The sequence below is a fragment of the Athene noctua genome, chromosome 4 (assembly GCF_965140245.1).
Source record: "Athene noctua chromosome 4, bAthNoc1.hap1.1, whole genome shotgun sequence".
NCBI classification, from domain to species: Eukaryota; Metazoa; Chordata; class Aves; order Strigiformes; family Strigidae; genus Athene; species Athene noctua.
The window spans coordinates 68,042,222-68,061,001 of record NC_134040.1 but is presented as its reverse complement, the minus strand read 5'-3'; the positions used below and the strand labels follow the sequence as shown (position 1 = coordinate 68,061,001).

Below are 18,780 nucleotides of genomic sequence, written 5' to 3'. Positions count from 1 at the left end.
GGTCTCCAGTTCAGAATTATCATTAACACCAGCTAGGAACTATGAAAACTTTCAGTCTTTTGTCTGCACTCAGCCAAGTTCTGTCATTTTAATCACAAGTCATTTGTTTGAGCACTAGACAGGATACCACACTTATCAAAATCCATTTTGGAAGGCTAGAACTACCCTGAGAACCTGCGGTATAAAAAACTACACAGGCTTCATGCCAGAGGTGTCCAACACATGAACAGATAAAAACAAGTATGTGCTAGCATTGGCTGACTGCTGAGATTTCACAGACTCATCACGCAAAATTGCTTCCCTTGAAAATACAATTGTACTGTAGCATAAAATTTGTACTAGGCACTTTATATATATTGAAATACCCATAATCGTTTTAGAAAAAAAAAACCAAACCCAAAGGCAATGTCAGTCTGACTGCTGGATATGTGGAATATCTGGAACAAAACCTTTATAACAGAGAACACACATCTTCCTCCCAGAATAATAATCACAAAATTGTTCTTACATTCCCTGGTTGTTGTTATCTCCAAAACAGTCACATTGGCAGAAAGACCCATTGACCATTATGATGAAAATGAACATTAGCCTTTTCCTGCTAATAACAAACAATGAATTGGTGGAGACAGCACTCCATTGTTGCAGTTTTTCCACAACTGTCACCCAAAGCCAGCCAGAAGTCTGAAGAACAATAGGGAAAAAAAACCAGTGCCTTGTCTGTGCATCTATAGATTGGGGAATGGAAGCAATTTTTTTTGTCTTTACAGTTAGATTAGCACCAGCTGTGTTTACTGGCTTATTACTTGCTCCCTCTCTCGTTGGCAGGTAGGTGCATGAAATGACAACAGACTCTCCCCCAGGAATCAAAGTACCTTGTTAATTAAAAAATAATAACACAAACCCTCTGTGTGTCCCTGGCACTCAAAACAGGACTATAAATCCAGTAACATCCCTTTACTTAGAGATGATAAGCCAACACAGTGACTGACAGAATTCATTTACAATAGCCCTTTGTACCACTATGCTGACTGCCTGATAACTGAAGAACATAAGCACAAACTCTCTTCAAGTTCTCATACTGCTAGAACATGATGACCTAACATACTCATTTTAATTTTTTTTTTAATTATACGATGGCTCTGAAGATGCACTGAATAATGACTTTACAGTTTGTGACAATATATGTATAGTGTTGAGCTGTCTACGTGGTGAATGAAAAACACGTTAGGATACAGATACCTGAGGACCTGCTCTGGCTCCGTGGAGATAGGTGTTGACAAGGCTATCAAAGTTTCAGAGTACAAGAGCTTATATTGCAGTGCACAGCTTGGCTGCAGCACACTCAGATGTTTATAAGCTATAGATTTTACTAGAATTCTGTTCAAATAAAAGGTTCTGGGGCCTCAAGCTCCACCCAGCTCTTATTCATATCAGATGCTAGCATATTCCTTCCCATTTCCTTCTTGTGCAGATGCTTGTCTTTCAAATGTGAGCTTGTAACTCGTCGGATGTGTTCTGTACTACCACCTACATTAAACACCATAACCAAGTCATGAAAAAAATCTCACATAACCTAATTGGGTTTTGCACTTTTATCCTGGAGGATGTCCTTTATATGTGTGTATACATATATATTGAAAAAACATATATATATATATGTATATATATGTATATAAGAGCTAAATTACCTTTTCTGGGTGCTGATGAACCATTGCTGACAGTGATCCCTTTGTGAAGTAAGAATAAAAGCATGCAGTTCCTATAGAAACAAACTATAGACCAACAGCATCAGGGTGACTTAGTCTTCTGGGCAATACTTTTCATCACTGTAGCCAGGACTAAGACACACATTGCTGTTTTCTGTTCCTACAAACCTGTAGTGAAGGTGAACAAAAAGTCCCCATATCCTATAAAGTTTAAGTGTGCATTTAGCTGGACTTAGTGGATGGTCCCAAAAGAAATAACAGCAATAAGGACAAAGGCCACTACTTTCATGAATAATGCATCACTCTCTTACATCATCAAATCTGGGGGCAAGGGAGAGATGCTATACTTTGAAGATCATTACAACTAAGAGCTGTGCAATAGCTTGTGATAGCAATCAGACATCAGAGCTGGAGTCCTGACATTCAGTCTTCTGCTCTAGCTGCTGACTTGTTTGTGCTTTCCAGCTACATCTCACTTATGACATCTGTGGATGTGTTTGCCAGAATGGCAAAGTCTGGAAGCCCACAATCTCCTGAAAGAAAATGGAGCTCTGCTTGTGTAGCTTATTGTTTGGTCTGTCCCCATGTGTAACTTTTCAGAAACATACACAGAGTTAAAAACAGCAGTATTCCACCCATGCCCTTCCCATTTACTGAAGTTTCAAGATACTTTTCAAGCTATTCTTATTTATAAAGCCTTTCTAGTTCCCTAATCACAGCAGTACAACATTTTAAGTTTTTCTAAGTAAAAAATAAAATAACTGTTATAATAATCCTGTAAATAGATGTCCAAATGAGTGTCTCATTGTTTTTTCCCAAAAAATTATCAAACATAAAATTATGTGCCCAGCGTTTGTTCCACTGAGGACTGGATTTAGTTTTCACCCTATGGCATATAAACATAAATAACAACTGACTGCATAAGGCTCACAACTTGTAACATCCCAACAGAGCCTGGGAAACCTGTATTGGTGATTAAAAAGTAAATATAGTAATCGTACATCCCTCTTACTATGCTAGAAATTATAATATTTTTGCTAAAAAAGTAAACACACATATTTGCCTACTCATATAAATTTTTTAAAAATCAAGTTTTGATAGAATTCCACATGGGGAAGGTCAATTAAAAGATCAGCATCTATAAATATGGGTCATATTATCACATGGCCTCGTAGGTTGTGGAAGTCTTTATAATGTAACTTCTTAAGACTGATAGTATGTGCTTAATAAGCTTGCCTCAAAATTTATTGAAGCCAGTGAGAGTCCTTCTGCTGTTTTTCAAGCCCTGTATTAGGAAAAAAAGAGAGTATATTATCCAAGAAACACTAGCAACCGTCAGACTACCCAGTCTTGCTGTACGGAAGCCAACTGCAGTGTCGACTTTTAAGATTTGCTGTAGAGTGTCAGAGTTCCCTGCATGGCCACAGCCTTAGTTAACAGAACCCCAAATTCTTTTGCATATCTGAATTCAAAGGAAAGCATAGGATCCATAAGATTACATACAGGTCAGCATTCCATAATCCACAGTCTCATTGCTGCGTTCCCCTTCTCCTTGTTTCAACTTTTTTACAAAAAATACTAAAATAAAAGATGCTTGTAAATGCCTTTTGAAGCAGACTTTGGTAATTAGTCTGCCTCATGTTTCATCTAGAGCTTCTATTGAAACAGGAAACTAGTACAGTTAAATAAAACAGGCAACAGAGACCACATAAAAGAACTAAGTACCTGCAGAAGTTTATAACTGTTATCTGAGAGTAATATTTTAGTATTATTTTAGTAACTGAATACAGCATTTAAGTAAAGACCAATTTTAGTAATAAAAGTGGTTGTGTCTAAATCATACTGGTTACCTTGAGATAAAGGAACACAATATATGAGCTATTATTCTAGTGCTTTAAGAAATTGGTTATGTTACAGACTAGCATAAAAGGAGCTTTAATACTCTGAAATGATTCAGAAGGTAAAATATAAACTCATACCATTATCTGAGTTTTCTGGCATGCCATCTTCCATCAGCTTGAAGTGTAATACAGAAACTTCAGTTACTTCACATCCATTTGTGTGAATTATGTCAATGCACAACCACAGCTGTCACAAATCCTGTCTTTAGGAGTCACCATAAAATTTTGGTTAAGTTTGATCAACTTCAAGTGCAAATTGCTGTTATGTATTTAAGAAAGCAAGGGCAATCTCTCACGGGGTGCAGGGATGCGTTGCTGTCCAACAGTGAGACGATGGAAAGGAATGTCTGTGGCTTCCTCCCTTTCATTTCCCATTCCTAAAGCTTTGGTTGGTAAAGTACATCCTGCACAAAGTGGGCAGCTAATAATTTTAATTGTTAAATATTGTCTAAGAGTTTCAAAGGAATGTATGCATTTTTGTGACCTCATCTACTATTTTTGTAGCATTAACCTACACATTTTGAACACTACTTTAATCCGAGGATGTGATCCATTAACCTGAATGTGGGAGACTCTTTGACATTTGCAAACACTGGAACAATGACTCAATAGTTTATTTAGAATTGGACTTCAAATTATGGAATGAAGAACATACTTGTTTTGTATCAAAGAATGAAATACAGCTTTCACCAAAAAGAAAATCCCAACATTTCTGTATCAGTGGAAAAAATAATTTATTGCCATTTCTTTTGCACATTAACATGAAACATTTATACATATATATTCTGTGCTGATAAGGTATACTGGATATACACAATTTCTATACACAAATAATTGCACTATCCTATTTTATAATGCAAATATTCAGAAATTATCAGTCAGATAAGAATGGGTATTATTCACATAAAAATGCACTGTATGTTGAAGTTATGAAAGATCTATGCATCTGAAACCTCATCCACTTTTACTAACTGTATCAGCTGATGAAAGACACTATGTCCCCTTAACATCCCTTAATTATGCCATGATGCCTAGAATATTATCAGTGCCTCCCAAGAAATAAAATAAGATCATTTCTGAAAATCAGAGAGACCAAATCAGAAGGCAACCATGACAACCATGTCCCGGCAGTATGACTTTCAATTCTGGGGGCTCCATCAGAAAAGAATCAAAGCACTACAGGTAGTCTAAAATTGTCCAGCAATCTATTATTAACATGACAACTGAATTTAGTTAATATAAACCAATGGAAAATACACTGCAAGTGAACAGCATTTCAGTAGAAGTACATTGGCACATGCTTCAAATGGCAGTTTCAGACAAACAACTGCCCCTGTTCAATATAGAAAATGTTTACATAGTGTCTACAAAGGGACAATGCAAGATTATACAAAAGAGGAAACTTTTTCTAACCAGGAATTTACAGTGCATGAAGTGTATTCACAAAATGAATGGAAACATGGTCATGGCAGAATTAAATCTGACAAACATTTATACAAGAATTTTCATAATGCTGCTTTAGGTATTATTTTTAAAAATAGTTCTTTAGGTTCATCGTCCTGCCCAACAACTGAAATACTTATCTTTCCAGAGATGTCACTGATTCACGTAACCACTATACTTCAGAGATGAAGATGAAGATGTGAGGCATCAGATTGAAGTGGTTAGTTGTGGCGTGCATACTACAAAATATTATCCAATCTTATACAGTGGTAGGAAGGGCCACATGACTGACGTGCAAAAATGTGTATCAAAAAAAGGAAAGTTTGAAATACATGCTCATAGCAGAGATAACAATACTAAACATTAAGGAAAAAAAAATAGCAGGCGAGCCTGGAGAAAAATGGTGAGTATGATTTCAGAAGTAGGGCAAAAGACAATGGTACTGCACATGACAATGGGAGATATGATGTGAAAAAAACATCCATAACTCAACCTTACTTCCTGGCACCCTGTTTGGAGACAGTATTGTACCCTATCCAGCGTCCTCTTCCTCTTCCCTCAGCTCAGAAAGCATCTTGCTTTGTTTCCTTGAGTGCATGCAAGTAGAATTTGAGAAGTAAGGGATTTTCTTTGAAGGAACAACATGGTGGGTCAATGCAGTGACAAAATACATTTTACAACTTGCAACCAGTATCAGTAAACAATAAAAAAAATAAAACACAGCATAGATAATGCATGTATTTCTTTCTTATGTGTTGTATGTAGGAACCTAACTCCTACATTCCCTAATGAACTACCAGCTCTGACAGATATTTTTAATTTGTTCCCATCAGTAATGTGGGGACATGGCAGAAGAGAAAGGTATTTGAAAGTGGGCAATGATGGAAATTGCAGTCAGACATCTGAGGCTTTCTGCAAACTTTATTTTTTACAATAAAATCTGTTTCTCGAAAGAGAAGCTGCAACTGAATCTCTGTTAAAATAATAGTAATAATAATGATTAATCTTATAACATGCAAACAAATGGATGCAAAATGAGTAATTGGTCACAGTTGCTTTTGTTCTATGTATATTTCTGATGCAGTTCTCATTTTTGTTGTAATGGTATCATGAAAGAGATATCTTAAGTGGAAAAAAGTAAAGGAGCAGTTCCTTCAAACCACACTGATTCTTGTAAATCTGGTCCTTCTCAGAAGTAACTACTGCTCACGGTGACTAGCATCAGAGATGCCAACTTAGGAAGCAAGTTTGAGGTATGCTGAGCTGTTCCAACCCTATCATTTTCTACAGGCCTAGCAGAAAGAGCATATTTTAAGCCTTGGTTTCCCATCTCTATACCAGCTGTAAGTATTCTGTCCTCTTTCCTCACCACATATTAATTACTGGGCTTCAGGGTAAAATATTATGCTGATAAATTTGAAAATGCTAAACTGAAAATCACTCTCTGAGAGATATAATGACAAGAAAAATATATCACTAATGTGAATCTATCCTAGATTTAAAGATATTGGAAGTAGAAAAAATAATGATAAAAGAATAATCAGCAAAAATATCTTCAGGATGATTTAAGAAATATTTTCATGTTTACTTCTATAAACCACTTCTACAATAGTCTGGAGTGACCTCTCAGGAAATTTACCATGTAGTTTCTGAATATATGTTAACATGCCGTATTTATTGTTACGAACAGTCCCCCTGAAATTAACAGCACTGCACATGATAATACATTACTATGTGTACATGTTTGAAAGGTCAGAGAGAATAAGATTCTGACAAGAAAACCAAGACTACACTCTTGCCTAAAGCAATTACTCTAAGGTAATCAAACACAAAAAGTTGGTTATCTGATTTCTGCTTCTGGACCTCAACTACTATGTATGGCCTATAATGTGCCAGAAGTAGACAACATGAAGACTTGTCACGAGACAAAGAGAAACTGCAAACAGTTCAGAAAATCTTAAAGGAGTAAAACTCAGTGCATCTTTTTGTGTATGGACAGATGAAATTGTGCAGGGAGTGAAAAAGAATTAAGACATTAGAGGATTATATTCTTTCACTTTTCAAAATCACCTCTGACAAAATGATTATGTTTCAATCACCACATGAATGTATCATTCTAGTCTCCCATTCCTCCAAATTTACTACAATTTAGAAGAGATACCTATGATGGGAGAAGTCCTTCTACCTGTAAGAATTTCATGCGTATCTGTTCAGAATTAACAAAAACTAACAAAAATTAGAGAGGCTTTTTGACTGTGATTAAACTGAGTCTTAAGTGCTGCTGAAAATCAGGTTGACAGTATTTTTCTGTCAGGTTTATTCCTGCCCCCATATCCCCCTATACAAAGCTCAATTACTAGATAATAGTATCATCAAGTACCTCTCAGGACTGCTGTGAGGATTAACAAAATCAACTGTTGTACAAGATCTCTAAAGGGAGACTGCAGTATTTAAAATTCTGAATTATCTGAACACGTGTGAGGCTGAAACAAGGAAAATACCCACCTGACTCAGTACCCTTCTGAAATTTACATTTAAAATTACAATGTGCCCTGCTACAAATGATAGGACATAATTTATAATGCAGAAAACCATGAAAGGTGTTTAATTAAAACATATTTTAAATACAACTATAGATTTGAAAGAATGGTAGCCATGTGAAATTATAGCTAATCTTGATATAGAATAAAAATACAAAAGTATTATCAAAAGTGGCACCCAGAATATTATTGTAAGTAATATATACTGAAATACAGATTTCAGCAGAGTTAAAGTACAGGCTCTCCCTTGAAGTTTAACCCTGGGGCTAATGCTGGGAGTTACCATTATAAACTCAATATTCATATACACGAGTACCAGTGCTAATAATCTGCACTACGTTTCCTAAAGAGCCAAAACAGTTTAACAGCCTAAATTTCATTTTCAGAAGCACATGAGTATTCAGATGTGTCATTCATTTCCTGTGACTTACAAGAATTATTTCAGCCAGGGTAATGGATGACTTTCGTTATTTTAGTCAGGTGTATTTTTAAGATTAAATACATTAGCTTAAAACTCAATTTCTTTTTGTATTACTTTCAGACAAAATTCAAGTTATGTAAATTACTTTTACCCTTTTTTTCCTCCCTGTTGGCAATGGATGGACTATATGAACCTGCTCAGCTAAGGCAAACCAGCTGGCATACTGTAACCTGATTAAGTGTTTGAGTTTGAAGCACACTTAGGAGTCTAGATTTCATTGGCTTTTAGTAAGATTTTGATTAATACATGCTCAGACTTCTGAAATTGAGGCACAAGCTTAAAGACCACTCCGTGCTTGAAGAGCTTTACCCTACATCATTTCAGAAGAGGATTTAGGCCCATATGTAATTTAGAAGAAATAATTTTCACCCTATATTTTTCTAAAGCGAGACCTCTATCATGAACAAGCAGGTCCATCTGGGGTTAACAGACCACCATACACATCAGGTGTGAACCTGCCTGCAAGTAGTTGCTGGACTGTTGCCTAAATATTTGAAGGCACATTTCTTCACTCAGTGTAAGCAAATGGTGAATTTTGAAGTGCTGATAACCAAACATGTCAACTAAACAGAAACAGACATTATATTGCAAAATCTAGTACAGTGGAGAAATCTGTAAGAAGAGGGAGATATAAATATTTAAACACTTAGCATTCCCTCAAGGACTTTTTAAAATACAAAAGGGACTGCACAAACTGAAAAGATAAATAATCAAGGACTTTAACATGCTGTCAAGATAGTAAATGCATTAATGAAATAGTGTTGTACAAAACTTAGTTTTTGCTAGGGAACGTTTAGTTTTGCAAATGCAAATGGATCTCAGTGGCTTAGATTAAATTTGTCATGCTTATGCCTTGTTTAAAAAAAAAAATTACACTTTAGTTAGTCATACCTCTGTCTCTGTACTCTTTCTGGACAAAAACCAAACCTGCATTGGTTCTTTTTTACCCTTCATAGAAACTGGACCCCTGTACTCCAGGTGGAACTGAGGATCTGAATTTTCTGGTGTCATAAGACACCTGAAATTGAAAGAGAAAACATGTAAATGTATGTACTACGCATGCACACCACTCACTACATAAAATATTAAACATGCTACAGATTTGTGAGGAAATTAACAAGAGTCAAATCCATCTTCAGATCATTATTATATGTCCTGGTTTAATTAGGATAGGGTTAAGTTTCCCCAGCAGAGAGAGAGGGGGAAGGGATCTCCAGCCGGGTTATTCATACCATGCTGGCGTCAGGTCCAGGGGCGGAACCTTTTTACTTTTTCTTTGGCTTTTTGGTGGTGGTATCCATGGTCGGGTTTGTTCCATGACCATTTAGCAGTATTTCTCTGTATATCTTTTGTCTTGTTCACTGTTATTGCTGTTTATTGTTGTTATCATTGCCACTGTTGTTGTTCAGATTGTTTATCACACTGTTGTATTAAATTTCTTCTTATTTTACCCTGGGGTTTGTGCCTCACTGCCAGCCCAACCGGCTGTGGGTGGGGAGGGGCAACAGCAATGTGCTCTCCGGTCCTGGCAGGGCTTAAACCATTATATGATATTTGCCTACCAATAACGGTATATTATAATGCACTCTGCCATACAGTTTCATGAGAACTCATGTATTTAAGTAATGTGTTGCAGGAGTCCTATCACTTTCAACTCCAAACACACTTTGATGTTATCCTGGCAAAGTGATTTCTTTTAAGATGTCAACACCAATAAAAATACTGCATCACTCACCTGTAAGTATATTCAGAGACATTGATCTTTCCCTTTTCTCCAGTAGTTTCTGTTCTGCTTGTTAGGTTGACAGTATTTCCAAAGAGACAGTAACGTGGCATCCTTTGGCCTATGACACCTGTGACTACCTCACCAGTATGGATCCCTATTGTTATCTTTAGAGAGAGAGAAAAAAGTTTGAATAATCAAAATCAATGTAACTAATCTGATATTTCTGACTGAATACAGGTATTATGCCATTTATGTCTACTGGAGTTTATTTCTTCAGTGTGACACCCCTGCTTCTTCAAAGCCTTGCGTTTTGTGTTTTCTGTCACTTGTTTTTGTTGTAGTGTGGTGTCATGGCTCTGCCTCCCACATGAAAGAACAAAGTCCATATTTTTCCAGCATGCACTATGCCATGCTGCTATTATGTACTGTGAAATTAAAAGAAATGGGAAAAGAGGCATACTCTGCCAGTCTGTGTTTAATGGGAACTCAGAATATGCAGAAATGGATGGTGTAGGTCAAGAAAAAGATGTTTCTCAGAGGAAACATCATGGTATATTGCATTTAAAAGCTCAAGAGACAGGACAGGGGTTTGGAGAAGCTCATTCTTGTAACACATTACAGCTATTGTAAAGCTCCAAATCAAACCTTCTCACTTCTTTGCCCAGTGACAGAAGTACAAAGATCTGAGCTAGGTGTTAGACCAGTAACATTCATGTAAATAGAAACATGCATCACACTCAGTACTTATTTTGCTCTCACAGCCTTCTGATGAGGACAGGTCAATGAAGCCTCCCCAGATGTGTATTAATGTCACAATATTTTCATAAAATCCCACAATGAATGAACTTCCACTAATATACTGTGTTGCCAGTAATCATTGCCATAAGTGCCTATGGAACTGTACTTTTTAACGCAATATTTTCTCATGATGATGTGAGCATCTGAAGCATGATCAAAAGTATCAGTGAGGGAATATTATTGTTCTGTTCATTGAGATGAAGAAGACTCAATAAATTGTACTTGATGGCAATGGGAATTTGTTGATTAGATTGGAAAATAGACATAAGTGATGTGGACCTAATACAGTTCTTTAAAAGGTTAATCACAAAAATTAGATTTTGAAGTCTGGGAACTGCACATATCACATCTACATGTGATTCTTCATATTACCTGCACATATCTCAGTCTCAAAATCTAACAGCAACAAAGCTCGCATGGACTGGGATGAGCATTATTGTATTTTAAAGCATTATCATCATAGCAAGGAATGGGTTCTTCATTCAAGCCCACACATTTACTAACCTGTACAGGCTCACCATCTACTTGAACTTGGCCTGCTATTTCCATCATATCCAATGCCAGGTGACAGATAGATCGTGCATGATGAATGCAAGGCTCTGGTAGACCACTCACTGTCATATACTTGTCCCCAACTGTTTCCACCTATCAGGATATATATTTTTCAGTTATTTATTATCATGGGCTTTCGAGTACTGGAATGGATGAAGTGCTTTCTTTAAGACTGCTTGTCCTTTCAAATAGTTTCCCTTCACTTTCATTCAGATCACCCTAATTCCTGTCATCTCTGCTTGTTATTGGAGAGAATTTTTTGAATGCCCACAATGTAACAAATTAAAATGACACTGTGATTGTGTGAACTTGAGCCAAGTTTCTTTTGTGGTCTTCTAATTTCTGTTGAAACTGAGTGCTATGCTTATTTTGATTCACACCCTTGATTCACTTGGTACAGCACATAAAAACTGATTTCTAGTAAAAGCTAGGAATGAATCTTATACATATAAACACACAAGCATACACATGTACATATATATGTGTCTCTGCCTATTCACCTGCTACCAGCTGATCTGAAACTACACCTCATTCCTATAAACGAATGAAATTCACATTGAATAACTGCACAGTAAGTTATAATTTACAACAAGGAGACCCAGGTAAATGACTGAAAAACTTAAAGCACAGGGCCAGCAGAACCACAAACTACTTGTATAAATGTTCACATCTGCTAAATATGGAAGTAGATTTATATATCCACCTAAGGGGTGACGGTGCAGAAATCCTGGTAAGCCTTTTATGTTCCTTCACACATTTAGAGATAAACAGCATACTCTTCTTTAGCTATGTAATATCAGATAACAGAGTTCAAAGACTGAGAATATAACTATTTTTTAAAAAAGCCTAAAAGGCAAAGGATGGAAAAGAGTGACATGATAGTAAATTATTGAGAAGTCACAGATTAAATACTTCTGCTTACCTTATAAACAAATGGATTCCTCCGTGAATCAGTCAGAATATCGAATCTTGTGTAAAGATCATTTAGAAGATTAACAATCTTCATGGCTCCCTCTCCAGAGGCATGTTTACTACAGAAGGCATTGAATCCAACAATGCCACTGAAAAGAATGGTCACATTGTCATACCGCTTAGCTGGAACAGGACGCTTGTGTCTCAGCTCATTTGCCACTGATGGTGGTAGAACAGAGTACAGTAATCTAAACATGTAAGGAAAGAAAAACACAAGCAAAACAGAAAGAATGTGGGGAAAGGTCTTTACATCAGCACTCTGCAAATATAAACCCAATGGGAGGTACTAAGTTAATAACACACTCGCATCATCAAAGAGCAGTTTACTGAAAAGTATCTTACTTGGGAAACGGGAGCTGATCTGTATCAGCATATCTAAAGCCACAATATTTCAAACATACATTAAATTACACACATCTAAATTACCAACAGAATGAGGCATACATTACTACCTCTTCTCACATGATCTCTTAATAGTGTCTTGGACCATATTTGCTTATTGCTTAAGTATTTCTGCCTTATCGTCAGCTCAAATAGTCTGTTTTTTCTCACAGAACCACAAAAACTGTAAAAAACTACAAAAAGGCCATAAAGAGATCAAACAGTTTTCCACTTCTGATCAATTCATGCTAAATGCCTCCTCTTATGTTGTGAATGCTGCTTTTAGGGTTTTTTGCATTTTTTAAAAAAATTAATAGTCTATATGACATATTAAAACTTGTTCATATTACAAATTATGCAAATAAAATCCAAATCACATACACAGCTTCACCCTACTCTCATGTGTATTCCTTCAACTTTCTAACTGACATCTTAAGGTGTGTTTCCCTCTTTACACAGCTAAGTGGGCAAGCTGAAGATGTCTTGACTGTTTCACAGATCTTGAGCATCACTTTGTATACAGCCTTCTGCACATACCCTATTAGTTGCATTTTTGGCAAGTTCACTACTGCATGAGTTATAATTAGTGAATACTTTTGGCACATGATATAGCAACTGACACTGTCTGTTCCAGCAGCTGCCAAGAAGGCTAGAATTCCTGAAGATAAAATGACTTTATAAAGCAAGTCAACAGAAATGAATATACAAAATATTTTTTAGGCTTCCTTTTTCTTTGACTCTTCTGCCCATCCTTTTCTTTTTACAATAATTTCCATTATCCTACTACAGAAAAAAAAATCCACAAGGTATTCTTTCATTACAGAGATGAGAACTATGTTTTATAAACTAGAGTCAACCATCAACCCCACACTGCTTGTCACACAAACTTTTGTTTAATTTACCTGCCAGTAGTCCTTGAGCTGAGCTGCCACTGACTGTGCTATGAATTTGATTTTATAGTTACCTGTGGAAATGTATTTGGGGCCCAGTGCATATACTTTAGTAGTATTATCTAGATAGCCTCAAATCCATTTCTACAGTTAACTAAAATCAAATTCATAGCATTAGTCTACTGCAAGACTTCACCTTCACATAGACTATTTTCAAAGCTTGTGAGATATGTTTTTCTGTTCTATTAACCTGTGAGCATGGCAATCTGGAAAGACAAAGTGGTCTACAGCTGGTTACAGAACTCTGCCAAATAGTAGCATTCGGGCATTCATCCAATTTATCTTGGTCACAAGAGACTGCATGTTAAGAAAGTCTGGAAAACTACCGTTTTAGGTAATTCACAAAGCAAAAAGGACTGTCAGTTCAATTCTCATAACTCTCCTTTTCAGTGAAGGAGACAGCAAAACACCTGTGCATGTAGCAGCCCAGACTGCAGATGACATTTGACAATCTAAATAAAGAAATACCCTATGAGGCGTTAAAGTAAAATGTTATTTCTTGACTCCAAAATTATCAGCCCTGAATATCTCTTGTATTTCTTCCAAGATTCTGTTACTTTTTGAAGAAGGTAGCTATAAATAATATATTGCTGTGACTGTTTCAGCTCAAAATCAGGATTTGGTTCTTACGTGTCTGTCTTTTTCTTTTCATCTTCCAGTGCACGCAGTGTGTGCTGCAGTCTGTCAGTGAGAATCTCAAGCTCTTGAGTCAGTTTATATTCCTCTCTGAACTGCTCTCCCAAAAGAACCAGATCACGGGTAGCATCATGTAATGGAATGTCACTCAGATATAAACCTCTTCTGGTTAAATCATCCAAATTCATCACACTGCAATGCGAAGAAACATATAATAATATGGGTACAATTAAAATCACCAAAGGAGCATTTAAAACTCAAATGAACAGCAGAGGCTGCTGAATAACAGAAGAAAGATTATGCTTCTGAACTTGTGATGAGCTGTACAACATCCCTTCTACGAAATATCTATATTCATTCATGTTAACACACAGCTCTTGATTTCTGCATTTACATACAGAATTCTCACTGATGAGTGCCATGAACATATCAAATGTACATACTCCAGTACACAAATAAAAGTGAGATTACGTTAAGGTAGTCTTTTCCCTTTCAGTCTTCATCCACTCTCTCCCGTTTACACAGGAGATTAATGTATCGTAATTGTGTAATCTGATGTGTTAGCTCAACATGCTCTTAGCTAAAGAAGCCATCCATTTAATCCCCCATTCCAACTACTTCTTTATAATCATCACTGCTCTATTACATTAAAACTACTGCAAGAATATATGAATCCATATAGGAAGCCAAATCATTGTGACATTTCTTAGCACACTCAGAGTAAGAAACAAAGGGCAACAGTTGCCAAAAATCATGGAACCATGAGGAATTCCCATTTGTACAAACTGGGCCAGATCATCCCAATGTTTATATTCAATTATTTAATAATCAGTCAAGTTCTGATGCTTAAACGCTCCTCTCTCTTTTAATATATACACATAAAAATCAATGAAATCAATTGAACCAATTAATGTCTGTAGTACTATTCTCATAAGCATTGTTAAAATTAGTAACTATAAAATGAAAATCAATATTATAGAATGCTTAAGGTTTAAAGCACCTCGGTGAACAAAGAAAAAGAATACTGTCTGCTTCAGGCAAGTAGATCATTTGCCCTTTCAGGCGTAAGCAGCTGATTTCTGTTCCAGTCAGTTCATCTTCACACTCCAGCTTTTCCACATCCAGCAGCCCCTCCTGGTGACGAAAAGTCACAATTATATAAGGGCAATGGTAGATGTATTACACTCCCGGCCACATATGTAAATGCCTTCACTATGAAGGCAGTCAGAATGTTTGAAATAGTTACAGCCTACATTAAAACCCAATTAATTTCTCATTTGAACACTACACACTACCCATATTTTAATATTGTGATTTGCTACTTCAAAGATATAAAGCATGGTATCTTTCTTTACATTCATGTTCATAACTTCTTGTTTTCTTCTGCGTCATTTTTTAACAGTAGTTTGCCAAAAGTATTGCCTATTCTATGAAGTTCAATCTATGCCTGGGAGCATCTCTAAGACATCTTGTTGGTTTCTCTCAGGTACAGTTTTCTATAAATAAACAGGCTCCTTGACATAGTAGGTGCTACTCTACATGCTGCATTCATTCATATCACAGGCCTTCTCTCCTGCCCTCTCTAGAGAAAAGGACACAGAACTATGTATGAACATATGGGCCCAAGCAAGAACACATTTCATATTTGTCTCCCATACTGTTACGAAGCAAAAGTAAATGTAATTGCCTTGCTACATTTGGTACAATGCTGTGTAATGGGTTGGCTCATTGCAAAGAAAGCATCAGACATGTAGTATATGTCCTTTACCATTCCTATAAAGCATTCAACAGCTACACATGAACTCATACCTGTGACTTTTTCTTGGCTCAAGACTCAAAAGGGACTGAGCATACTACTGGGCAAAGAATTTTCTCTGAAGACTTCTGAGCTTTCAGCACTTCTTATCTCTCCAGAGCATATTTACTTAAAGAAAAGCCAGGTGAATATTCTTTAGTTACCTTGGTCCTCAGTACAAAGACTGTATTAATATGTGAGAGGATCCCATGGAAACTAATATCAATATGAGGCCGGACCAAGGAGAAAACTGACAACAGACTGCAATTTCCTGGCTGTAGCTAGAATTGAAAAAAAAAAAAAAAAAGTTATGCTTTATAAAAAAGACATACATGGAGTAATTATATTCCATTTGCTTAGATGACAACACTGAATGGAAGAGAATATATACTATAAGCATTTCTCCATTAAAACACAAGGTTTTTAAATTAAGGATTTTACATCAGAATTCTATTGACTTCAAAGTGCAATTCTAGTCTGCAAGATGAATCTGTAAAATGGTGTTAGACTACCACATTCATTATCTGTCAAACTGTTCCCAGTCTACAGCAAAAAAAGGTTTCCAGTGTTTTCCTCCTAAGTGACCTCCTTCAAACTTCTTTTTCAATACGCTATGCTCTCTAAAGCATCAACTCTGATAATAAGTATTCTGACAGACATTCTCAGTAGACTGAATAGTTAGTTATAGCTGTTCTGCAAATGCCCTTGGGAAAAATCTGGCAGAGCTACTTACAGAGCTCTTCTTTCAAATCTCTCCACAAAATTCGATAGAAATCACCAAAAACAAATTGCAGGAAAAAGCAAGTAACACAAAATTGCATTTTAAAAGTATGTCAATGATTCAGAAACAACATGATATGTGCAACATTAGCCTACATAACTGTCAAGATCATTTGGTGTTTTCATCATCTTTTGCTTCTCTCATATTACTGTTTTTACCTGTTGCTTATTTTTAGAAACACTGTCAGCTCTTTCAGTCAAGAACTGAGGTATTCTATTCATATGCAGTATAGATAACTTTAAAAGGACCTCTGAGTACTCTTTTACTGTAAATAACCAGAGGAAATTGCAGCAGCTACATTCAGTTCAGAACACATATCTATATATCAGAAACATAGTTTGGCTCATCTTAGTTAATACTGATGCTTTTGATGCACAAGCCAAGGAAGTACACTACAACTTCTGTTATTCTGCTCTTCAGTTACTGTGCATCTGACAGCTTAAGTATCTGAAAACATTACTGTCAAGTAATATACACAGACTATGTACCCACTGCTACACTATACAGTAGTATGGGAAAGACCATTTCCTGAACCACAGGCTAAGTTGCACTGTCTCATACCCACTTTAAAAGAGCTATCTCCCACTTTCATAGCAGATATGTCTTCGAGTGAGCTATAAGAAAGAATCAGGTATCAAGCTAACACCTGAACCATGAGGGTGATCATTATTTTCCCTGCTCAAGCTTATTCTCTTACGGCACATGGACATGACTATAAGAAACAGCTGTTGTACAATTAGGGCTATTTTCACAGACCTTTTTCAAACAAAAGGAGCACAATGTAGTAAAAAGTATACAGTTACACAGGAATGCTGCTTAGACAGAGAATCTTAAATCTATTTTACTCATCTTTAAAATAAACCTGTGAAAGATCTAGCATTAGGAATCTCTATGATTATTCAGCACGAGAATAATCTAACCTGTGGAAGGACTCTGTATATAGCATTGCCACACTGCGTGACCACCAGATCTCTGTCAAATATTATGTGGAAAGGAAAGGCCTTGCAGAAAGTGTAGGGGCTGATGCGAGACTCTTGGGTACCGTTTTCTTCAAATCTGTCAAGGTCTTCATAGTAGTCCTCTTCTTTAGACTCTTTCTCTTCAATTAAAAACTGAATGTGGTCACATTCCTCATTTCTCTGTTGAATAACCTAGAAAAATGAAGGAAAAAAATGAGAAAGTGAAAACTCTGCTACTCATTAATAACTGGAATGAAGACAGTAATACATTTAGAGCAGAAGGATGAATTCAAGAATGATATTTGCATCTTGAAAAATATATTCTAATAAGTATTTCTGATTTTAGAGGATCTTTATAATTCCAGGTGAATAATTATGCCTTTGGTTAGCCACAGTCGCTCTCTGCACGAACAACACACTGATAAGGACTCAAATACAATTTATAAAGCCTGAGTGAAATGTACAGCTGAAATCAGGGGTCAAGGCTCAGGTTATGCTTGCGTTTACTGGCAGGTGCCAGAAAGCAAGACCCTCCGCTTGAATGAACATGTGGCAAGTCTTGAATTACACAGACCACTTGAACCCTTATTTTGATGAAAGCTGTTTGCAAGGTCTGTAACACAACAGCAAACAGCGCTGACCAGAGGATGGGCATATCACAGCCAGCCAGAAGAAAGGTGGATGGAGCAGATGTTTGAATATACAGTCCTTACGCATTCAAGCAGTGATGACTGCAAGATGAGGACCAACAGATAAAACTAAAAGCAATTACAATCTTTTCCAAGCTGCACTCCATAATAAAATCACACCAAAACCAGAGTCATCTACATCAGTCTACTCTCAAATAAGTGTCTTGAACATGGCATTTCACACTTTAGTAATTTTACTCAAAGTTAGTAAAAAATATGAAATTAATAGGGATTATTTTGTTTGCAGTGAGAGTCATGTATTGCAGCATAATTAAAGCTAATAACCAAGAGAATAACATAATTTACCTTGAGAGGCCAAATTCGCCTCTTCTCAAGCCTAATTTGATTTAATGACTGGAACAGAACAATTCTATTTACACAGTATTGTTTCGCAGCAACTTTCTGGAACATGTTGCACCTGATTCTACTTTCATGTAGAGTCTGATCCCAAAGCCACTGAAGCAAAAAAA

The 18,780-nt window shown here is 36.4% G+C and overlaps 1 protein-coding gene across 1 annotated transcript in view; it reads right to left on the bottom strand.

Moving 5' to 3' along the window:
* Positions 1-4,114: 4,114 nt before the first annotated feature.
* GUCY1B1 (guanylate cyclase 1 soluble subunit beta 1) overlaps positions 4,115-18,780 on the bottom strand; it is a 45,205-nt gene continuing 30,539 nt past the window's right edge. The window contains exons 6-14 of the mRNA XM_074905664.1: positions 17,583-17,813; positions 16,046-16,162; positions 15,087-15,220; positions 14,081-14,278; positions 12,070-12,307; positions 11,100-11,240; positions 9,807-9,961; positions 8,963-9,089; positions 4,115-5,637 (exon numbers count right to left, since the gene is read on the bottom strand). Of these exons, the coding sequence (XP_074761765.1) occupies positions 5,614-5,637; positions 8,963-9,089; positions 9,807-9,961; positions 11,100-11,240; positions 12,070-12,307; positions 14,081-14,278; positions 15,087-15,220; positions 16,046-16,162; positions 17,583-17,813 (1,365 nt within the window). The 3' untranslated portion in view covers positions 4,115-5,613. The remainder of the gene's footprint in view (positions 5,638-8,962; positions 9,090-9,806; positions 9,962-11,099; positions 11,241-12,069; positions 12,308-14,080; positions 14,279-15,086; positions 15,221-16,045; positions 16,163-17,582; positions 17,814-18,780) is intronic.